Below are 25,486 nucleotides of genomic sequence, written 5' to 3' on the forward strand. Positions count from 1 at the left end.
AATCTGTCAGCCGTTATAAAATTTTGCCTGATCTGTGACTGTATGCTATCTACTAACTTTGAACAACATTAGGTAATGAAATTGTAAGCTACGAGGAGCAGGGCCCTCCTAACCCTCTTGTATTGAACTGTATTGTCTCCCGTTATATTGTAAAGCGCTGAGCAAACTGTTGGCGCTATATAAATCCTGTATAATAATAATAACATTAATTATAAACATAAAAATTGCTGCGCTGCCTCTCCCAAAAACTACTTTAAATAATTAAATAAATGAATGAATGAACTCCCTACTACACAAAGAGTCCCCACAAATGTGCATGTGTTATAATTAGTCACTGGGGAGGAGGGATATAATTGCCAGCCCATGGGGCATTATAACACATGCACATTTGTGGGGACCCTTTGTGTAGTAGGGAGTTCATTCATTCATTTATTTAATTATTTAAAGTAGTTTTTGGGAGAGGCAGCGCAGCAATGTTTATGTTTGCACCGACACATTTGTTCACCTGTACACATTTGTGATTTTGCTAGCAGCAGCCAGTCTAATTGATCAGTTCTCTGCACAGGTTATACTCACACATTAATTATAAACCACTGGATGAGCATCACTAATGTTATTTGCAACACAGACAATTCTTCCCATCTTCTGCTTATACTGCAAGGCTGGATATACCCCAGGAGCCAATCTGAGAATTCATCTAAAAGAATCCTAACTGTACCAGAACTTTCTGGAGACTTTTCTATTGTATAAATAAAAATGCATTCTGTTTTATCGAACTGGCCTAACTGGAACCTGAATTCTAAACTATATATAATCCTTGCCCCATTGTGTTTAACACCATTCTGAATTGTTCAATTTATAGATCAATGTGTGAATACAGCAACTTGTACACTGTATACTATTAAGTAGTCCTGTCATTACAATATTGAAAACTGAATTAGTGGCAGGCTGTAAAAGAATAGTTTCAGTGGCTGGGATGTCCAATTTTACATCCTTGCAGAGCTTTTGCTGCAATTGGCACTTCTAGGTGTGTCTGATGACATGTTCCCGTGCTGGCTGCAGTGGCTCCTTTTGCCAGCCACTATGTTACTACAGACCATAGCAGTAAAGCCAATTCCAAGGAGAGAAACCACTATGGCCATCAGGGAACAGGTTATCCAACACACCTTAAGTGTTGAATAGCAGCAGGGGCTGCAAGAGTGCAAAGATTTGACACATCACCCACCAGATCACTTTAAGAATCACTTACAGTGACACTGTTAAACTCCAGTCTAGACATACGGGGTTGCATTGTTGTGATGTTACTGGATTATGTAATATGTGGTGGATGGTCTGTTAAAATCTAGTTTTTTTTTTTCTGTATGCAACTTTATGGCCTAAATCATTTTAGATGTATTATTGATATGTTGTTGTAAGTTTCTTTGTGAGTGTTGCATTGACCGCCTCATTTCAGTGAGATTTCTGGATTTAAATTCCAGTCTATGCAGACACAAGTTTTCAGACTGGGATTCACCAATCTTTCTTAAATCATTGTTAGAATTTAATGGGCTAACAATGTTCAATAAAACCCAGCAACCAGTCTGAAGTCACCGTCCAATATATTATTATTACAATATGTTTGAGTTCACATAAACGCAGAGCTGCCACAGCGATTCATTGCTCTGGCAGCTCTGTGTCACCTGCTGTGCTAGAGGGCAGTGTGGTGCGCCATATAGCCAATCACACGGCTCCTTTTTATTTTTTAATAAACTTTACATGAAGTGTACAAACCTACACTTCAGTCACTGCAATTTAGTGCAAACAAAATGGCTAGATATCACTGTATGTTACATGTAATTAAACACCATAAACTGAAATAAGTGCCCGTGCCAACACAGCTTTGTGTAATATATTTTACTTTTCTCCATGAAAACGTAAACCTCTTGCTGTTTTGGGATGCATTTTTATATATGCTTTACGTTCATTATATTGAATAAAGCACTCTTACAAAATAGAGCTGAAGAACTACCATCAGGTTCTGTCCATTTGCTGGCTTTGCATGTTGGAAGTTATTATGTAGCTGAACCTGAAGAGGTGATTAAGCTGAGAAGGCTGCAATGTTATGGAAGATGTGACCCACCTGAGCTGCTGCCAGATTTTCGGCATCCTCCTTCTTACTGGTTGCCGGAAAGAACACAATGTTGTCAATGGTCTGAATGAGCTCCAGTTGGACCACACACTTAATTAAAAGTGCCGAGAACAGCTTCTGCTCTGGAAGTCCTTAAACATAAAGCCACAAAATGATTACTTACAAGGAAGACACTAAAAATCTCTTCTGGCTCAAAGCACTATGTTACCAATCTGAAGAAAGACTCATGAACATAAACATTTCTCCCATTTCCGGAAGTGATGGATGCACAATACATAATAGTACAAATCAAGAATGTTATTATGGCCTCCGCACACTGGTGGTTAATTAAATGCAATGACCAGTGAAGCAGGGGGAAGTAACCTTTCCTCAATTTATGTGCTGTATACTGGAACTTGAATATTGTCTGTGAGTTGGGAGAACAGTTTTTTCTATTAGAGGTTTCCACAGGAGTTCTGCATCAGATAGTTGAACACTTTATTACACAGAATGGCAGATATTTTTATTCCTCCCTTTATATACTCATGGATTTTCATAATCTGTTACATTACAGTTGGGGTCACACAAGAGGTGTTATCTGTGGTTATCCTTTCAGTCAGGAGGCTCTTGTCCCAAAAAATAAGCTGTATGAACATGATGTAGTGATCACCAACTTGGTAAGGTATATAAAAAAAGGAAACCATGTAAGAAAAACTTTGTCATGAAAAGGTCTTGTAGAACCTTGAACTGCTTGCTGGACTGAAACTGTTCATAGGTGTTACGGCTGATTTTTCATCTGTGTGCACCCAGGACATTGAGCCTAAGTTGACACTGTGAACCGCAAGAGAATTGCACAGGGATCACACCGCATTTCTGTGCAAATCATGTGATTCTGCACAGTGTGATTTGAGCCCAATTAAAATAGCTCAAAACGCTTCCGCTTCAAAAAAAGCGCGGGCAGCTTTTTTATGCATACTGGAACTGGATTGCATGGGTGTTTATACCCATGTGACCCGGATCAGGCAAATGCACTGCATTTACGACCTGCTTTTGGGGTGTTACCCTTCCGTTTACACCCGCAGCAGATCACAGAATACAGTGCGATTCCTTTGCGGTGTGGGAAAAGCACAAGAATTGCTGCGTTTCTCACACTGCATCGGTGTGAATCGGGGCTCATGGCTCTAACTGCACCACACCCGCATCAAAAAGGTTTGAGAAGCTTTTTTTTTTAATTTGCACTGGAATCGGATCGCATGGGTGTTTAGACCCATGTGATCTGGTTCAGGCAAACGCACTGCATTTGCGACTTGCTTTTGGGGTATCGTTAACGATGGGCTATCACAGCAGATCGCAGAACAGAGTGCGACTGCCATCTGGTATGGGAAACGCACAGGAATCGCTTTCCCACATAGCATCAGTGTGAACCGGTGCTGACAGACAAAATGATCTCAAACTGACAGAAGTTGCAGAGAGCAGATTTACCTCTGGTCCATAATTCTGTTGATAAAGTTCAACAGCTGTTGAACAATATCTGCAATTCATGTGCTATAATTAAATAAACGGCTATAAACTAAAGTGAATGCATGTTAAGTGGATGAGAAGATATATTAAGATACCTGTAGGCCGCCACTTAAAGCAGATCTCTACCCTAAAGTATACAGTAAGTCATGTTGGCTTTCATCTCCTCCCCCATATTTTTTTTTTAAACTGGTGACATTTATTTGTGCTGAGTGAGCCCTGTGGCACATCTGCTAGATTGGGGCAAGTTTCCTCAATCATCTGCACACATGTGGGGGGTTCCCATGCATGCACAAAGACAGCTGTTAGGGAAGACCAAAGAACCCATGGAAATAGGGAAGCCAGACCATGAGTTGGGCTTTAGGATATGCACAGCTTCCCCTGCAGTAAAAGATCTCTGCAAATAGTGATCTAATTATTCCTGATAACACAGAAATCACTATTGCAATCACAGGTGGCCTTTTGATGAAACGTTGGGTTTCAATCGGGTTGCATTTGACCTATATCAACACTTATGATAAAATATAGAAAAAAAAGCTGTGGTGACATGCTATCCATAGTGGATGACATTGACATTTACAGTTAGGTCCATATATATTTGGACACAGGCATAATTTTAGTTTTTTCAGGTATTTACCAAATCATATTCAAGCTATAGTTCTATAATGGATATGGGCTGAAAGGGCACACTCTCAAGTTTAATTTAAGGGTATTTTCATCCAAATTGGAGGAAGGGTTTAGGAATTACAGCTCTTAAGAGTAGCCATCCCCCCTTTTTTGAGGACCAAAAGTAACTGGACAATTGAATCAAAAGCGGTTTCATGGCCAGGTGTGGGCTACTCCTTCGTTATTTCTTCATCAATTAAGCAGGTAAGAGGTCTGGAGTTAATTCTAAGTGTGGTATTTGTTTTTGGACTCTATAGCTGTGAACCTACATCATGCATTCAAAGGAGCTGTCCATGCAAGTGAAACAGGCCATTGTAAGGCTTCAAAAACTAAACAAATCAGAGAAATAGCAACAACATTAGGAGCGGCCAAATGAACAGTTTGGTACATTGTGAGGAAAAAAGAATGCACTGGTGAGCTCAGCAACATAAAAAGGCATGGACGTCCACAGAAGACAACAGTGGTGGATGATCTCAGGATCCACTCTATGGTAAAGAAAAACCCATTCACAACATCCAGACAAGTGAAGGACACTCTCCAGGAGGTAGGTGTATTATTGTCCAAGTCTACAATCAAGAGAAGACTTCATGAGAACAAATACAGAGGGTTCTCCACAAGGTGCAAACCATTCATAAGTCTGAAGAATAGAAAAGCCAGATTAGACTTTGCCAAAAAATATCTAAAAAAGCCAGACCAGAAAAGCATTCTTTGGACGGATGAAACTAAGATTAATCTGTACCAGAATGATGGGAAGAAAAAAGTGTGGAGAAGGCTTGGAGCAGCTCATGATCCAAAACACACAACATCATCCGTAAAACATGGTGGAGGCAGTGTGATAGCATGGGCATGCATGGCTTCCAGTTGTACTGGGTCATTGGTGTTTATTGATGGTGTGACAGAAGACAGAAGTAGCCGGATGCATTCTGCAGTGTTTACAGATTTACTGTCAGCCCAGATTCAGACAAATGCAGCAAAGTTTATTGGACGGTGCTTCACAGTACAGATGAACAATGATCCAAAACACACTGCAAAAGCAACCCAGGAGCTTTTGAAGGAAAAGAAGTGGAATATTCTGCAATGGCCAAGTCAATCACCTGATCTCAACCCAACTGAGCACGCATTTCACTTGCTGAAGGCAAAACTGAAGGCAGAAATACCCACAAAGAACAACTGAAGACAGCTGCAGTTAGAGCCTGGCAAAGCATCAGAAAGGAGGAAACCCAGTCTTTGGTAATGTCCATGGGTTCCAGACTTCAGGCAGTCATTGCCAGTAAATGATTCTCAACAAAATATTAAAAATTAACATTTTATTTATGATTATGTTCATTTTTCCAATTACATTTGAACCCCTGAAAATGGAGGGACTGTGTATACAAATGGTTGCAGTTCCTAAAATTTGTACTTGATATTTATGTTCAACCCCTTGAATTAAATCTGAAAGTCTGCACTTCAAATTCATTTGGATTGTTTTGTTTTAATTTATTCTGGTGGCATACAGAGTCAAAAGTATGAAAATTGTGCCTGTGTCCAAATATATATGGACCTGACTGTATATCAACATGATCCTACATTTTCACAACAAATGTACACAGACTTTATTGTTGCCCCAATTTATGCCCACATAAATCTCTTATTGTAATATTGATACCGCTTATGTGACCGAATTGTTTACATGGTGAAGAAACGTCACATGAGAAGAAATTCTACAACCCAAAAGGATCCCTTGAATATATTTCTGGGAAGAAGGCTGATTATATAGAGAAATTGACAGGAAATCCTATATTTTCTATTTGTTTCCTAATCACTCTTATAAGATGTGAATGTTTATTCAAATCTTCTGTCAAACGTAATTGCATAATATATTAGGAAAACAAAACAAGAAACGTTATTAAACTGATATATTTCTGAAATCACACAATTCTTCAGGCAAGAAAAGGAAACGAAACCTTCGGTCTTCTAGCTGTTAAAGTTCTGACTAAAAAAAACAAACTTTGTACCACACAAACCAAGGCTAGTAAAATTATCTAGTTGCAATCCACCAGTACAGTACAAAAAACAAAAAAAATTGATACTCACTTGTTCCAGACTTGGAGTACAACTCCTCATGGGTGACTGCTGTCATCCCCGACTGGGTGATTCTCCTACCGTCTGCTGTCCGAGGCTGTATGGAGTCATGAATATCCACAGATTTCTGAGATACAGAATCCTGAAACAAGCACATGAACACTATTAAGATGATGGGTGAGATTTACACAGAAGAACAAAATGCTTACTTGGTTCATGTACATAAATCCATGCTTTTAGCTTAACTGCCAGACTTTAAAGCTGACCTACAGCTTTTAGTGAAGTTTAAATAGTTTGTTTGGACCAAGCTGGTCCAAAATGTACCTTCATGACGACATGCAGCGGCTGTGAGCTCCTTATGGAGTGTATGTAACCTCACCTACATACAGTATACAGTGCTGTGTTGTGGCAATGGGATGGGAATGTGTTGTCCCACATCCAGGGCAAAATTAAGTTGGGCTGAGTGCTGCTCAGCCATTCACAGGGAGCTTTGTTTTTTCTGAATGGATACAAAGTTTCCTCTAATTGGCCAAGGAGGAAAGGAAGGCGGACATAATGACCTCTGCTTTAGCCAATCAGAGGAAGATTTGTATTCATTCAGAAGATGCAAAGCTCTCTGTGAACAGTCGAGCAGTGCTCTGTTGTGTTCCAGGTGTAACTGAGGCTACATACAGTTCATACAGCGCTCACAGCCACTGCATGTCCTAGTGAAGGTAAAAGTTTGTTTTGCTAAAGCTTGGATTGAACTAAATTAACTATTTAAAACTTCACTAAAAGCTGGAGGTCAGCTTTACTGCTTCAAATTAGTCGAATCCTATAAGTCAGGGGTGTTAAACTGGCGGCCCTCCAGCTGTTGCGAAACTACAAGTCCCATCATGCCTCTGCCTTTGGGAGTCATGCTTGTAACTGTCAAACTTGCAATGCCTCATGGGACTTGTAGTTTGGCAGCAGCTGGAGGGCCGCCAGTTTGACACCTGTGCTATAAGTGATACTTTATATGCAATAACTTAATGTTCACATTCAAGACATGCTTACGGGGGGAGTCTACCTGCTACTAGATCCAAGCAGTAATGATACACAATACTATTTGAACCTAGAAGAAAGGGGTAGAGCCCCGAAAGCATGTACCGAACAATTAACTGGTAGTGTATATTGAAAAAAGTATCATACACAGTACTCATCTAATATTTCTACAGCTACCTTACACTAACATTAGGATGCCACCACTGAGCACAAACACAGGATTCCAGGCAAAACTGACAAAATCAGAAAAATACATAATTAGCAATCTACTTATATTTATTGATACAGAGTGCCAATATTTCCAAAAGCAATGTCAAAATGAATTGTAATTTTCCACAATAAAAGGTGTTAAAATTGGGATATAAATTTCAGCTTTTCAGAAAGTCAAATACAGGCACATTTCCATCACATCTCAAAACAGAATTTAGGGACTTCTCATCAAGTCACTGAATCATCCTTGTTGCACCTATGAGATGTAATACTGAACACAAACCTGTGCCTGGTCTAAACCATTTCACCTACCCGGTGCCTTGGCCAGGAGCATACACTCGATTCCTTTCACTCCCCACCTCTCTGTTCATCCACTGAGGTCAAGCAGGGGGAGCCTTGTGTAAGCTCCAGGTCAGGACTGAGGGATGATGTGGGATTACTGAGTGCCTGAGCTACTATCCTCCAACCAACAGAACTGTCACATAGGAAGTAAAAAAAAAAATTGGTCACTTGCTCTTCATATCTGGAAACACCTCAATGTCATATAGACATCCATGCAGGGTTGTGATTAAGTGAACCTGTTGATTTTCCTTTTATAGGATGAGCACAAGCTCATTTCAAGCTGCACATTCTCAAACCCTGATGTAAGGACCGGTTCACACAACAAAATGGACTCCAGATCAGTTCTGGATGTGTTTCTGTATGCACACTTTTAGTGTGTTCCGGTGCTTTTTTTATGTATTTCTGAATTAATCTTTTCTTCTTTTTCCTGTTTGTTTTCACTGTCCAGTGAGTACTTGATGTGTTTTACCACATTCCAGTTCAGTCCATTGCAGGAAAAATGCAGTATGTTCTACTTTCTTTTATGAAACTGGAACACCCTGGAACTGACCGCACTGGTGTGAACTATACCATTGGAAACCATATACCATACTTCCTATGCGTTTTTGATTCAGAAAAAAAATGCACTGGACTGCATGTGTTGTGAACTGGACTTAACTCTTGATGAATAACATAGGGTGGCAAAAAAAAAAAAAAAGAGACAGTTTATGGAGTGCCTGGGACCGATGATACTTTGAGTGTACATTACACAGAATTGCATAATATTAGAGAAAATGTTTAAGTGTGATTTCATTAAAGGGTCCTCTTTAAACATTCACACTTCAAATGAATTATTATTATTATTCTGGGAAGGAAACATTTACCGACTGCTTGTCAGACTGGGCACTTATATCTGCATCTCCAGCAGCAGGTTTCCATGTCAATAACCTAAGCAGAGAAAGAGAGACAGAACAAGAGATGAGGAGCACATCGCACACAGACACACCATGACAGATCTATTCTACAGTTTTACAGAAGCAGCAGAAATGATGTGACTTCAAAACCAATCAATCATACTTGCTCTACATTAGTAGACCAAACTATACCAGGACAGTGACTGGAAGCTAGAATTTTCCATAAATTACTTCTGTGCAATTTCTATAAATGCTTACCAAACCAAAATCCATAAAGGCTAAGCCATTACAGATGAATGGTGAAAGTCATCTCTCTAATAAAGTGGATGTAACCCCTAACTCTTCCACAGCTCACTGTATACAATTTTCCTTTAGTAAATATTTTTTCTGTGAATCTTTTGCAAAGTTTCAAAAGTTCCTGGCAGTAACAGCACTTTCAGTTTCAGTCTGGCAATGTTAAAGGATAAGTTCACCTTCGTAACATGGTACATGTTACACCCATATTCAGGGTGTAACATGTTACAATCAGAATGGCCCCTGCTCCTCTCCTCCCCTCCCCCGTTACCCGCTTTGACAGCTAGCGAGGGATCTTCTCCCCCCTCCCTAGTTGTCAAATTTTTAAAAACCACAGCCATGTGGGGCTCCTCCCACCCGTGTCACTTGTTCACAGTCCTCAGCAGCTCTCGTCTTGTAGAAGCGCTGTGGTATTCAGTCATTCTTCCTGTCAATATATCTGTCTGCTCGTATATCCTGTGTGGGCAAGTAGATATACTGACAGATCTGCAGGAGACCTGCATGGTACCAGAAATTTGCTGATCGCTGGTGCAATGCTTTACAGTCTCCCTCAGACAAAAATAACAAATGCACATTTTTTTACCTGCAAAAAAATGTGCATTTATCATCTTTTACTAAAAAGTGAACTTATCCTTTAAGCCACTGCCTCACAATTATCAGAAGCATTGCCAACCTGATTGCCAAGCTCCTTCAGTTGGCCTGATAGGTAGGCAATGGATAACTGAAGGAGTGCACATGGTAGAACGACTATGCATAATGCTTCTGCTAAAGGTAAACTGTACAGACTGCAATGTATGTGGCCAGCTTAACCTCTTCCCGTCCGGCCCATTGCCGATAAATGGCCGGATAAGAGCGCTGCTGATGCAGGTGGACATTTCTAAACGTCCCCCCGCATCCTGTGCACACTCCCTGGGAGTGTGCGGCACAGCTGTACAGGACCTCTGTGTGAGGTCCTGATTCATGTGATCCCTGATTGGCCAATCAGAGATCACATGAACGGTAGTAAACAAGATGTCTTTACTGACATCAATATTTACTACTTGTGAAATCTGTGAATGATCACAGAGGTCACATGGTACAAGGCTCTTCACAACACGTGACAAGCTGTGACCAATCACAGCTCTCACAGTATTTCTCAATGGCTGCAAGAATGCAACCAGAGAGAAGGAGAAATGATTGTTTTTACAGCCTTTAAGGGTGTAAAAGAAATCAGTGTAAAAAAAACTAAAAAAAAAAAATCTTCATCTCTCCCACAAGTAGTACAGTGTCACTTATAATTTTTGGTTATAAACTTATTTGGTTATTTTTTTTTTACTAAAAAAATAGATGAATACATTTTGGCCAAACATTTATGAAGAAAATGTTATAAGAAAAACACTTTTTTTCAAAATGTTTGGTCTTTTTCATTTATATAGTAAAGAAATAAAAAAACCAGTGGTGAATAAATACCACCAAAATAAAGTCTCAAACATTTTTAAAAAATATCACATGGGTACAGTGTTGCATGACCGCGCAATTGTCATTCAAAGTGTGAAAATTGGCCTGGACAGGAAGGGGGTGAAAGTGTCCAGACTTGAAGTGGTTAAAGGAGACCTCACTTATAAAACACAAAACACATCTACTTTTTAAAGTAATATTAAGGGTAGATTTTTTTTCTAATAAAAAACACGTTATACTTACCTGCTGTGTGCAGTGGTTGTGCACAGAGTAGCCCTGATCCTCCTCTTCTTGGGTCCCCCTCCAGCATTCCTGGCCCCTCCCTCCTGTCGAGTACACCCACAGCCAGCTTCTTGCTATGGGAGCACCCAAGCAGGCTTGCTCCTAAGCCAATGCTCTGTCTATCTTTTCACAAACAGAGTGAAGCTCGGCCCTGTCCTGGTTTCTGCTCATTGGCTCACTGGCTGTGCTGTCTAAGCCAATAAGGAGGGAGACTTGCATAAGCCGCTGCTCCCGTGCACATTGCTGGATCGAGATGGGGCTAAGGTAAGTATTAGGGGGCTGTGTGTGGGGGGAGGATTTTTACCTTTAGGCATAGAATGCATGACGGTAAAATCCCTTGAGTCTTTACAACCACTTTAAGTGCCTCTTCCATTTCTAAAAAGCAGCATAAACACATAAAAAAACGTAGAGGGGGAAATGGTTGGATAATATAGTTGCCTTTCCCCATGCTTCCTCCTGCAACACCGTGGGTGACATCATTTTCATTCCAGCAAAATCTGAGAGATGTACAATACTCTAATGCCTCATTCACACGGCTGTAAAAAAAAAAAAGCACATACAAGTGCTTTTCTGAATGCTGCTGCATTGTTTTCATTGGAGTCATTGATACAGGTGTGTAAACATAAGCTACTTTCAGATCTGTAACACAGAATCCAAAAATCTGCATCTAAGAGCATATTTTTACAAGCTTAAATGTATAAACGCACGTAAAGCATGTAAATTAAGTCTAAACAAAGGGGAAAATAAGTTATCATAAAAACAAATAATGTACGCATAGACGTCTTTATGTATTTAACCGCCTCCCACCCGCCATATAGTGTAAGGACGGGCAGAAGGCGGTCCTGTCGTTCTGGGAGGACGTCATATGACGTTGTCCCATTCTAACAGAGCATGAACGGCTCTGGGAGCGCGCAGCACGGCGATCGGCGGTGCGCTGTGTCCCTCGGATCACCAGCGGATCACCGATCAACGGAAAGAGCCAAAGATGTCAGCTCGGTCATGTGATCAGCTGTGTCCAATCACAGCTGATCACATAAATAGGGAAATAGGGAAATTCCGTTTATCGGCATTTCTCTCCTCACGAGCTGCCACGCTGACAGCTCGAGAGGAGAGCAGAGCCGGTAATCGGCATCCCTCAGAGGGGACATGTGCTCTGATCATCAGGGCACTGATGATCACTGTGCCCTGATGATCTGAGGAGCCCCAGCAGTGCCACCTGTCAGTGTCCATCAATGCCAGCTGTCTGTGCTCATCCATGCCACCTGCAAGTGCCCATCAGTGCCACATAAATGCCACATTTCAGTGCCTACCAGTGCACATCAATGCCACATATCAGTGCCCATCTGAGCTGCCTTTCAGTGCCACCCATCAGTGCGTAAGTGCCACCTAACAGTGCCAGTCAGTGCCTCCTATCAGTGCCATATATGAGTTTTGCCTTTCAGTGCCCATCAGTGATGCCTGTCAATGCCCATCAGTGCCACCTACCAGTTCCTCATCAGTGCCCATCACTGCAGCCTCGCAGCCTCATTAGCGCACATCAGTGAAGGAGAAAAATCACTTATTTACAAAATTTTATAACAAAAACTAAGAAAAAATGTTTTTTTTCAAAATTTTCAGTGGTCTTTGGTTTAAGAAAAAATAAAAAACCCAGAGGTGATTAAATACCACCAAAATAAAGCTCTATCTGTCATAAAAATTTCATATGGGTACAGTGTTGCATGACTGCGCAATTGTCATTCAAAGTGTGACAGCACGGAAAGCTGGAAATTGGCCTGGACAGGAAGGGGTATAAGTGCCCTATACGCTAGTGGTTAAACACATCTATATGCAAGTGCTTTACTGATCACTGCACAGGAACTTTTTTCCTAAAAAACACATGTAATAACATCAGGAAACGTTTTACAGAAATGTGAATGAGACTTTAATCTCACTGAGAAAATGCTCCCAGCACCGTTTTGCAGCATCTTCTTGCAGGAGCTTGAGTGCTCACCATTCCCTGGGATCTTTTCAGGAGAAGGAGGACATCACCATGTATGCCGGAGGAAAGGGAAATAGAACATCTTTCCCCCACTATAAGTAAGCTGCCTTTTAGCAAGGGGAGAGAGGAGCACATAAAAAATGACCTTACAATGTATTGGCTCCTTACACAATAGGAAAATGTAGAAAGATTTGAAAAGCATCACCCATCCGAAATCATGTACTGTGACTAGCAGAAAAACGTAAGTGATCTATCAAAAATAACCCCATTTATATGGTGACTTCCTTTTCAAAGCTACAGAAGCTGTGGACCTCTCTGGCTGCTATAATCTATTCCTCTAGTTGTACAGATGGCCTGCTGTATGTGTATAAGTGATTTTCTTAATATGTACAGGAAAACAGAGATGGAACACTCACGCGTGCGGGATGGTGGTCTTGAAGATATCTAGCATACAGTTGCCAGTTTTATCCCAGATCTCAAGAGTAAATTTTTCACCATTTAGAATAACAACATTTTCAAGGCAGTTGGTTCCAGATCTAGCCAGCTGTTCATTGTCTGTAAAACAGAACACATTTCTGCATTAGTCAACGGTAATATGGGAAGTGTAGAGGGGCAAGTTACGAAGAAGTAAGCTCTCAAACTGAACCTGTAATTTGCCCATACAGGTTTTCTTTAAAGGTGGTGCCTGTACTAGCTCATATTTGCCCTCCCTTTGCTCCCCAACAATCTGATTGGTGGCCAGGAGGAGAGAGTAACACGATGTACTTCCGAATGTCGGGGTGCATGTGCCTTCCATTTCTCCTACATGACAACGCTGGTCCTGGTTGAATGGCTGGTCAGTGCTGTCACATGGGGGTGTGGGAAGAGTCCTTACTCCTTTATAAGGTCTAAACTGAGATTTCTTTTTCCTGCCCCTGCCAACAAATGCAGCAGCAGAGGAGAAAAGGTAAGATAAGTTATACGCAGTGTCTTTTTGAGGGGGGTGGGTGAGGGTTATAGATATATTAAGAAATGCATCTTTTTGAGGCTTAATGTATTTTTATATTGTTTGTGTAATAAAGAAATAAAAATGTAAATTAAAAAAAAAAAAAGAGAGCTGTTTTACCTCATTCTACACTTACAATTTCTAGGATTAACCACTTGTCTACCAAGAAAGGTTTATAAACGGCATGGTAATGAAAAAGTAGTTAAATCAAGCTCATGGTTACTGCTACTGCTGTGAATCTGGCGCGGCTTTAATAGTTGGCGAAGGGCTTTTTGTTAAAAGTTAACTGGGCGGCTCCGGAGTTGTCTGATCACTTTTATGGGGCTCTCAAAGTGCACCCCACAGGAGAGTCTGGGAACCACCGTGGGTGTTTGGTGGCTCATAAAACACAGATTGCACCAATGTATCTGTCTCAATGAGCATTATTTACAGCAGACATTCATAGTGCAACAGTAGAATTAGTGAGTAATGCACTATCACTTGGGGTAGTGAACAAACACTGATTTACAGGCTGTAGTGAAAACCAGCAGACATTACCTTGCTGCACACACCAGTATAGCTGAGAAAAAATATCATCTAGTAGGACATCACTGAGGACCTCAAAGTACTGTGTGAAGACATCACAGATTGCATAGAGTGCGTGGTTGCATGTAGTTGTCATCCATTCTGCTTTCTAGAATGAAACAAGGACAAACAAAAAGTATGAGCAAATTTTTAGCATTAGCAATGGATTTGTACACCTGTGCAATGGACTGGTACTGGAACACACTGTAAAACTGTTCTACAAATGCAAGTTTACATTGTAAGAATTCCACTCAGTGATGTTTAACATGTTCCTGTCACTGCGCAAAACAGCCATTGTCTGAGATGACATATAATGCTGCCTATCATAGTGATGACATTCCAGCACTTTCAATTACTGTAAAGTGGTTCTATAGGCTAGACATTCCCTGCATTACCACTTGCTTCTCTCTAACACTGACACTTCATTCTTACATGTAAAATGTATATCTTTTTTGCTAGAAAATGACTTAGAACCCCCAAACATTTTATATATTTTTTATTAAGCAAAGGTCATAGAGAATAAAATGGGCGTTGAAATTTTTTTTATGTCACTTAATATTTTCGCAGCGGATTTCAAACACAATGTTTGGAAAAAGTAAACATTAATTAATTTTAGTAAACACAAATACAACATACTATAAATTTTTGGGTAAAATATAAAATATATTACAGAGTAAATAGATAGCAAACATGTCATGCTTTAAAGTTGCACATACACATGAAATGTCAACAAACTGCGGTACTTTAAATTATCTATAGGTGATGCTTTAAAAGCCTTTACAGGTTACCAGTTTAGATTTACACAGGAGATCTAGTGCTAGAATTATTACTCTCACTCTGATGTTTGCGGTGATAATGAAGCATGCATTCGTCACTGTGTGTGAGCAAGGGGCTGCTTTAAATTTCTTTTTCGTTCATTTTATTTCTTTTTTATTTTTACACTGTTTGCTTAAAAAAAATTTTGATCACTTTTATTGCTGTCACAGGGAATGTAAACATCCCTTGTGACAGCAATAGAAGTGACCGGTACTCTTTATAGGGAGATCAGGGGTCTACTAGACTCCCTATCTCTGCTTCGAGCTCCAATGAAGCCGATCAGACACAGATTGGTCTGATTGGCTGTTTCACTGGCCGGTAACTGGCCAGTAAACAGCTGAAACCAGAAGTGACAAAATCATTGCTTCCAGGTTCTGGCGTTACAGTGAGAGGAACTGACGTTGTTCTTCTCACAGTGTAAGTGTGAGGCTGGATGCCGTCTGTCTCATTCTTACTGTGCTCCATGTACACGTGGGAGAGCCTGGACCCCCTTACGCCACCTGTAAAAGTAATCCAGCGGCTGCTTAGCTACTCGGAATACTATTACATGAAAGAGAATCACCCGAGCCTTGCCTCCCTAAATACATGAGCCCTATCTCATTTCAGCGCTGTGCACATCTGCAGCAGCTCTCTCCTTTCTCTCTGCTCACAGAGGCAGCACAGGGAGTCATTGGCTCTTGCTGTTGTTAATCAAATCTTCTGAGCAGAAAGTGGGGAGCAGGGCTGAGCTGTGTGTGTCTATGGATTCACACAGCCCAACTTGGAAAGCGTATGCCCCCCTATGGGAATCTGCTTTCTATGGTGACACATGGAGAAGAAGAAAACCCAAGAGCACCAACGGAGGACCCCGGAAGAGGATATTCAGTATTGCTTTGTACAATACCATTGTACAGAGCAGGTAAGTATAGGTTTGCGAATTTAAAAAAAGAAGCCTTTATAATTATTTTAAAAATGGATCTGCCGACATCTTAGCTGTGGCACAAATTAAAAGCATATCACCGCCAGATAAAGCAACTTTTCTCTAATATTAATTGGAGCAACATAACTGAGAAATAAATTACATCAACTCCATTTCCCCCAGCTTCAGGATGTCTCTGCAGCCACATGGGGCCTGTTATCACATTTGGAAGATGCTGGAACATCAAACTCCAGACATGAGGTCCTTTAATGTGCCACATGCACTGCTAATTAGGTCACATTCTTCATACTGCTAAAGATATCCTGATAGAGATCAGCATGGCAGAGGAGGGATGCCAATAATGAATCTGTTTATTTCTGGAAAACTCATATACTATCACCCTCTCCAAATTAATACCCCAGCATATCTCACTTCTCATCAGTTTTAAAAGGCAGGTGTACCTTTTACTAAACTTTTGGTAACCCCGTAACATACTGCCCCAACTCCCCCACTCCAGCTGTTTACCTTAGTTCCAGAGCCATGGCTCATTTCTATCCTTACATCCTTGGCTGCAAAATTCTCTTCACTGGTGGCTGTCACTTATGATTCCATTCAAGCTAATGAAAACTCTGTACACAGACATGGAGAGGCCTGAAGAAAAGTTTCCACCAGTAATGAAAACAAAAGAGTGGGTTGGAGGACTGCAATGAAGGTAAGTATGCAGCTAGGAAAGGGGGAGGTGTTCTACCTAAGGTTTAGTATATAGCACAGCTGTCTCTTAAAGCGATAGTAAAGATTTGAAAAAAAGATTTCCTCCTGCAAGGCAATATCATAATGTGCTAGTGTGCACCGCATACTAGCACATGATGAGAAATGTACCTTAAAACGAAGCCCTCCAGCGACGTGCTATCGTCGCTGATAGGGCTTCCATCTTCACTGGGTCTTCCTCCTGGGTTCATGGGCTCTCGCTTTCTGACCGGCCGAGCCGAGATGACATCACTCCTGTGCATGCGCACGGGAGTCATGGTTTATGGCACAAAGCTCTGAAGGCACGGGTATGCCGTTCTTTCAGAGCACGTGAGCCAGTGACACCACTGGCTGATGCTCACTGGAATATTTCCTAAATGTTGTACATTTAGGAGATGTTCATTTTACATATAGGTAAAATCGTCAGGCATGGGTTTACTACCACTATAAAAAGTATGACAATAAACCATGACTATGAAAAGGTATTTATGCCTATTATATGGTCAACAGACAGAGCAAGGTAAATCATCACTTTCCATGGTGTATCCAGAGCTATTGGGGTTCTACGTGGATAAAGATTTCAGATCTAACTCACTGGTGGAATTCTATTTTGTTTTCAGCTCTTTCAGGCTTGTTTTATACCATTAGGGCAAGCTATGGAAGCAATGGCTTCTACAAAGTAAGGTTTGGGGTGTAACAAAACAGGACAAACATTTAGGTTACAGTGTTCAGCACCAACTTACTGAGGAAGTCTATAGACTACACTATTCACCCTACAATCCATTAGAAAAGCAGAAAAAAGGAAATAGAGAAGGTCTGCAATACACAAATATGTGAAACCAATAGCCATTATCAAAATATCATTAGGTTACTGTAAAAATGCCATTTGACATACAAATGAAAAAAGACAACCAGACAATTTCAGATAACTAATAGTCTACCAGATAGGATCACCTCATCAATAAAAGTGTGCCCATATTTAAACAGATTACAGTTTAAAAAACACAAAAACACCTTAATTTATTATTCCTTGGATTTCGTTCCAGTCTACAGAATGGTGAAACCTCAGCGGAATATAAATCCAGACTTTGAACAACATTAACGCAAGTAACACAGTATCAATTCTGAGCTGGGTTTGAAAAGAAGATTATGGGATTATCTGCATTTGACGGGTGTGACAAAGTCGCCATAACGCTGACAAATCTTGTGTCTTCTATGGAAGGAATTTCACTCTGGCTGAAGAAAAAATACTAGATTAATGGACAAGTTCACCTTTTTACAAAAAATAATAAATGCACATATTTTTGCAGAAAAAAATGTGCATTGATTATTTTCTCCTGCAGGGGCCAGGAAAGCATTGCACCGGTGATCAGCGGATCAAGGGTGCAATGTCGGACTCTTGCAGACAAGCCCTGGAGCTTTCAGCCCAAACCTTCATACGGGCTGTCAGTTTAAAAGCTGTAGGACTTGTGAATGAACTAAGACAACACTCATCACCTCCCTCGCCGTTCATTCAGAGCTAAATGCCGTCTGCCACGGTGGCTGACAGTATTTGTAGTTCATTTGTTCACTCAAAGGAAGCTGAGATGAAATGACGCAGTCATGTGGGCAGAGCGCCACACAGTCACGCTGCTTTTGAATTGTTACAGTGGGTGAGGGGAGAAGATCACACTCACTGTCACATGGATGGGGGGGGGAGATCAGGAAGAAAAGTGGGAGGAGCTGGAAAATATTCCACCCTAAATATGAGTGGAGTATGAAACAGATTTCAAAAGCTGAACGTGTCATTTAAATATAAAAAATCCCAATAAAGGAACATAATTAAATCCTAAAAAGGAATCTACAGTTTTGTTATACATTTTCAGACATGAATGTTAATCACTGAGCCTTCATATTTATATCTGTCATATAAAGTTCCTCAGTTGTGAAAACTGGATGAAAACAAACAACACAATTTCTTTAGTTAGGATATCTCTACTTTCATCAGTTCTTCAGTAAGGATGCTATTCTCACATAGCCACCTAAAATCTATTTTATACATAACTGGAGAAGGGCAGTTGTCACAGACATTAATCTGTGGACTGGTTGAAAGAAAAGGATGCTTCATTTTTGGAAGTAGAAAACAGTGCGGCGCTTCTATAGCCTTACAGCCCTAGATGTAATACAAATGACTTATCACATGTAACTATTGAGTGATATATGCGTGATACACACAATAGAGTGACTAAAACACAACAACATGAATAGTGTCCATGTGGAAAATAAAGTCATGCAGGTGTACACTGCAAATGCCAATCATCAGACAGGTGGAGTGCCCCCCTCCTCAAATAGATGGAGTGCCAATCTGTAGACACTACAGGTGCCAATCCTCAGACAGGTGGAGTGCCCCCTCACCTTCCTGCCCAGGCCCCACAGGACCAACGAGCCTTGGGTATATAATCGCTCTATACCCCTGAGCGTGGATGGATCCCTCTGCTGATGGATTCCCCGGATGATAGTATTAGACTTCTCCTCCTCTTAGTTCCTATGCAGATCGTTGGTGGTATCGGTAGGTCTCCCTCCCTCACGAGCACAAATGAGGAAAGAGAGCTTGCATAGTGTAAAACCACTTTATTCAAACAATAAAAGATGAAATACGTACTCACATGCTTCTCAAACAAATCAGGCCTTTACACCACTCAGAGGGTGTACTGTATTCGGGACCAGGTGCACCAAGATGGCGCCCGCGCCGGATGTGACGTCAGAACGTTCGGTCGGTGAAGCTCCTCCCCCTGGCGTGTCTACGCGTTACGTCACTCACACACGTGACTTCATCAGGATAACGCCCATCACGGGTGGAGCTATATTTATCTCAATCGTAGGCCAATCGGTGATTCAAGTGGGCTGAGCTTCACCGCCATAGTAGTGGAGCTCACCTAGTGTGTATAGCTGTCGGAGACGTCTAGTAACTAAACGGGCCCGTCCCTCTCAGATATGCTGATAACTATTATGTCTAATCTGGATATTAGCTGGTCTAACATATGATAATATCATATGCAGGCAAAAACTGACATATATGAGACAATCATATCGATAAAAATAATTATAGGGAAGATATGTAAACATAAAAAATTCTTTATTAAAATCATTCTGTACCATCAGGTAGAGAATATGTGGAATGACAACTACCACTGGCAAAAATATGAAAAATGTATAAAAAATGTATTACTATGGAGAATACATCTATTAAAAATAGGGATATCTGTACCAAAAAGTAATAGCTCACTGTGATAATAAAACCATATATATGCATGATTGTATATATAAACTGAAAAACCCGAAAGGTCATGTGTATACGGTACACCATCATCATGATAGCTTAATTAGGCAACATCCTAGGCCCATAACCGCCACATATCTTAGTCATGTTACATACATAGGCTAATACCTGAACCTACATCAATAAACCCAAAGTGAACATAGATGAAGAATACGCTTGACATTACTTTAGAAATTACTAATGAAACAGTTTAAGTCAAATTCTACGTTCAAACCTCTCGGGTATTGAGACCTCATCAGGAAGATCCATTTCGACTCTGCCTGACTAATGGCTCTAATCTTGTTACTTCCTCTCCAGTGATTGTTACACTTCTCTATACCCCAAAACTTTAATTTCGTTGGGTCGCTTTTATGACGTATAGCGAAGTGTTTGGAGACACTATGTTTGGTGTGCCCTTTTTTAATATTCTGCACGTGTTCTCGGATCCTTTTCCACATAGGTCTCTTGGTTCTGCCAATATATTGAAGTCCACACTCGCACTGGAGGCCATATACTACACCTACTGTCTGACAGGATATAAAGTCCTTGATAGTATATGTCACTCCTGTTGTTGTTGCCTGGAATTGTTTTCTTCTTATATTTAAACCCTTTGTCTCCCTACACGCATAGCAGGTCTTGCAGGGGTAGAACCCTTTTAGGTCAATAATCGTGGTTCTTAAATTAGTCTGGGGTGGATCAATCACATTCTTTACCAGACGAGTTCTAATATTTGGAGCCTTTCTATAGATGAATTTTGGTTTAGCAGGTATAACTTTCGTCAAGACTGGATCTGATTGTAAAATGGACCAGTATTTCGAGAAAATCTTCTCGATCCTTTTATGGTGTATGTTATAATCTAGGACAATGGGTACCAAGTCCTCTAGTTGCTTTGTTTGTTCCTTATCCTTAAGTAATTGGGTTCTGTCCATATGTTCTACCTCCTCCATCTTGCTTGCGATAAAATCCTTGTTATAACCTTTTTGCTCAAACCTGTCCCCTAGTTTCTGAACTTGTGCTTTATAATCATCTACAGTAGTACAATTCCTTCGCAGACGGACAAATTGTCCTTTAGGGATAAACAACAGGAGTGACATATACTATCAAGGACTTTATATCCTGTCAGACAGTAGGTGTAGTATATGGCCTCCAGTGCGAGTGTGGACTTCAATATATTGGCAGAACCAAGAGACCTATGTGGAAAAGGATCCGAGAACACGTGCAGAATATTAAAAAAAGGGCACACCAAACATAGTGTCTCCAAACACTTCGCTATACATCATAAAAGCGACCCAACGAAATTAAAGTTTTGGGGTATAGAGAAGTGTAACAATCACTGGAGAGGAAGTAACAAGATTAGAGCCATTAGTCAGGCAGAGTCGAAATGGATCTTCCTGATGAGGTCTCAATACCCGAGAGGTTTGAACGTAGAATTTGACTTAAACTGTTTCATTAGTAATTTCTAAAGTAATGTCAAGCGTATTCTTCATCTATGTTCACTTTGGGTTTATTGATGTAGGTTCAGGTATTAGCCTATGTATGTAACATGACTAAGATATGTGGCGGTTATGGGCCTAGGATGTTGCCTAATTAAGCTATCATGATGATGGTGTACCGTATACACATGACCTTTCGGGTTTTTCAGTTTATATATACAATCATGCATATATATGGTTTTATTATCACAGTGAGCTATTACTTTTTGGTACAGATATCCCTATTTTTAATAGATGTATTCTCCATAGTAATACATTTTTTATACATTTTTCATATTTTTGCCAGTGGTAGTTGTCATTCCACATATTCTCTACCTGATGGTACAGAATGATTTTAATAAAGAATTTTTTATGTTTACATATCTTCCCTATAATTATTTTTATCGATATGATTGTCTCATATATGTCAGTTTTTGCCTGCATATGATATTATCATATGTTAGACCAGCTAATATCCCAATTAGACATAATAGTTATCAGCATATCTGAGAGGGACGGGCCCGTTTAGTTACTAGACGTCTCCGACAGCTATACACACTAGGTGAGCTCCACTACTATGGCGGTGAAGCTCAGCCCACTTGAATCACCGATTGGCCTACGATTGAGATAAATATAGCTCCACCCGTGATGGGCGTTATCCTGATGAAGTCACGTGTGTGAGTGACGTAACGCGTAGACACGCCAGGGGGAGGAGCTTCACCGACCGAACGTTCTGACGTCACATCCGGCGCGGGCGCCATCTTGGTGCACCTGGTCCCGAATACAGTACACCCTCTGAGTGGTGTAAAGGCCTGATTTGTTTGAGAAGCATGTGAGTACGTATTTCATCTTTTATTGTTTGAATAAAGTGGTTTTACACTATGCAAGCTCTCTTTCCTCATTTGTGCTCGTGAGGGAGGGAGACCTACCGATACCACCAACGATCTGCATAGGAACTAAGAGGAGGAGAAGTCTAATACTATCATCCGGGGAATCCATCAGCAGAGGGATCCATCCACGCTCAGGGGTATAGAGCGATTATATACCCAAGGCTCGTTGGTCCTGTGGGGCCTGGGCAGGAAGGTGAGGGGGCACTCCACCTGTCTGAGGATTGGCACCTGTAGTGTCTACAGATTGGCACTCCATCTATTTGAGGAGGGGGGCACTCCACCTGTCTGATGATTGGCATTTGCAGTGTACACCTGCATGACTTTATTTTCCACATGGACACTATTCATGTTGTTGTGTTTTAGTCACTCTATTGTGTGTATCACGCATATATCACTCAATAGTTACATGTGATAAGTCATTTGTATTACATCTAGGGCTGTAAGGCTATAGAAGCGCCGCACTGTTTTCTACTTCCATTCCCTGCTTATTGTGGGTGCTTAGATTGTGGCACCAGTAGTGCTGGCTGCTGTATTTTAGTAGTTTATCTGGAGGCGCAGGAGATACCTCTTTTTATTTCTCTAGATGCTTCATTTTTGTAGCTGCACCTGATCAAATCAGGAAAATTTGTCTTGAGTATAAGTGATCCCGGAAATACATTTGCAGTGCCTCATAAGTAAAACAGAAGTGTGATATCATTATACGGAAAGATGACTATACATTGTGCAAATTAGGGCTGGATCCTGATAAACCGTTCGAAACTGGCTTAGGGGTAGCGCTAGCAGCACCCTGCCTCCCCACATCTTTTGATTGAAAAGTTGAAGGAGCCGGTTGGAAAATTGTCAGCTGCATCCGAAGAAATGTAGTCGATGTTCAAGTATTTGGACAGCCGCCATTGCTGACTGTCAGAATACAATAGCCAACATACAGATTTTGATAACCTGCACCTGAATCCAACTGCCTTTAATGGGTTCAGGAAGGAATTTACTTTTCCCCTGTTGGAGCAAATTGGACCATGCTTTATAGGTCTTTTCTTGCCTTCCTCTAGATCAACTGTTATATATGGTGGTTTTCAATTTATTCACTCTATTTTTTTTCTCTTGGTTGAACTAGATGGACTTGTACATAACTATGTCACAGATCTAATTAAGCAATAAAATAAGTTATGGAAATTTTATTTTATTCCATACAATATTTAAAATAAAAATCATACTATGAAACTAAATTGAAACCCAATGAATATTAATACTTCTATCCTCCAGGATAACCTGCACACCTGACTTGTAAGCACAATTACAGAAAGATGCATAATGAATGATTTCACAGGCTCAGGCAGCGAGAGGATAACCCCGGTGTCACTGGAATGCAGACAACAAGTTTAGAGATTACAACAGTTTACTCCGATCTTAAATAATTTAGTGGGCTATGAAAAGAAAAACACTATGCCGTACTGAAAATAGGAGATGACGACTTTACAGTATACCAGTGTTCAGGTAAATGTTTTTGGCAACAGTAGAAGATCTTGGATCGTTACCATGAAATGCATGAGTGCTGTGGACCAACTTTCCTCAAGTGAGTGCCAACATCTATAAAGTAAACTGAAGACTAACTGAAAACTATGGAATGATCTTCTAGTGGTATCCTGCTGAGTCAAAATACAGCCCATTTACACTGTTTCCTACATTCTTCACACTCGGAGATCAGCTAAGCTGCAGTTCAGTGTTTGACACCCTGCCACACCCTTAGCTATACCAAAAGATAGGATCCAATTCACAAGATTTTCTTTTACCCTGGATTAGATCTGCCCGGTTATTACATGCTGAAGAGGAATGGCTAAATACAGGAAAACAAATTCAATTTAGGAGAAATTCAATTTCTCTGCCATTCACGTTAATTCACTTATTAATAAAATAGAGAATTCACTTAACAGAGAAGCTGGCAAGCTAAAAAAAAATAGCATGAAGGTAAAAAGACCATTTGAGTACAGCTTCCCCTCCAGCCCCCCCTTATACTCGCCAGAGCCCGATCTGAGTCCAGTGATGTGCAAGAGAGCAGTGGCTTTCCCAGGGCTCTGCCCTCCCATTGGCTCAGACACAACCAGTGAAGGGAGAGCAGGGGGCGGGACCAAGCCACGCTCTGCTGCGTCTCATGGACACAGAGAGCAGAACTTGGGAGCGAGCACGCACCATTGCCCCCAAAGCAAGGGGCTTGCTATGGGGGCACTGCTCAGGGGGGAGGAGCCAGAAGCGGCAGTGGGGGACCTGAGAAGAGGAGGATCGCGGCTGCTCTGTGAACAACCATTGAACAGAGCAGGTAAGTATATTTGTTATTTAGAAAAAAAAAAACTAAAATAACACTAATTTATAGCAAAAAAATGCACTTTTTGCGTATTTTTTTTCTAATGAATTATGCAGGCCAATTAAGTACTGCACAACAGTAAACAATAGACCATACCTGGAGCAGCATAAATTGTGCTTTAGATCTATCTGCTCTATGCAGGTGTCTTTACAGCTTCTACTACCTTCTATGCTACACATTTCTCACTGTGAACTAGGATGTCGCAGAACCTCCCTGCCCTTACTATACACATGTTGTAGCAATTCCAAACACTACAGCTCATCTCACCTCAGTCTGCTGCTCTGGAAGTTTCATGTTATCAAAGATTCTGAAAACGATTCTGAACAAGTCCTGCCACCAGTGTTTCTCAAATGTATGTCCGTATGTCTTCATCACCTCAAACATCACGGTCAGACCCCTGTCAGTAAAAAGAGAACACTGTCATCTCCGAGAACACGACTGAATACACACATTTATAATATTCACTCTTAAGAGGTCCCTGTAATTTAGCAGAAAACACAGATCTGTCAAACATAACATCAAGGGAAGGGAGGCAGATGTTGCTCTTAGCTTGCTCAGTGAGATTTCAGTCTACTCTGGAAGTGTTTAAGGTCTATTATAGCACTGTGTTACCCGAACAGCTCTTGGGGCTAAAATTGCAGAAGAG

At 40.8% G+C, this 25,486-nt stretch overlaps 1 protein-coding gene across 1 annotated transcript in view; it reads right to left on the bottom strand.

The window, feature by feature from the left end:
- ARFGEF1 (ARF guanine nucleotide exchange factor 1) overlaps window positions 1–25,486 on the bottom strand; it is a 265,875-nt gene that overhangs the window by 10,776 nt on the left and 229,613 nt on the right. The window contains exons 30-35 of the mRNA XM_089654279.1: window positions 25,108–25,237; window positions 14,337–14,472; window positions 13,231–13,369; window positions 8,794–8,857; window positions 6,368–6,497; window positions 2,120–2,259 (exon numbers count right to left, since the gene is read on the bottom strand). Of these exons, the coding sequence (XP_089510405.1) occupies window positions 2,120–2,259; window positions 6,368–6,497; window positions 8,794–8,857; window positions 13,231–13,369; window positions 14,337–14,472; window positions 25,108–25,237 (739 nt within the window). The remainder of the gene's footprint in view (window positions 1–2,119; window positions 2,260–6,367; window positions 6,498–8,793; window positions 8,858–13,230; window positions 13,370–14,336; window positions 14,473–25,107; window positions 25,238–25,486) is intronic.

This window comes from Staurois parvus, unplaced genomic scaffold, assembly GCF_062004578.1.
Source record: "Staurois parvus isolate SC_StPar_1 unplaced genomic scaffold, SC_StPar_1.0 ptg000748l, whole genome shotgun sequence".
Taxonomy (NCBI): Eukaryota; Metazoa; Chordata; class Amphibia; order Anura; family Ranidae; genus Staurois; species Staurois parvus.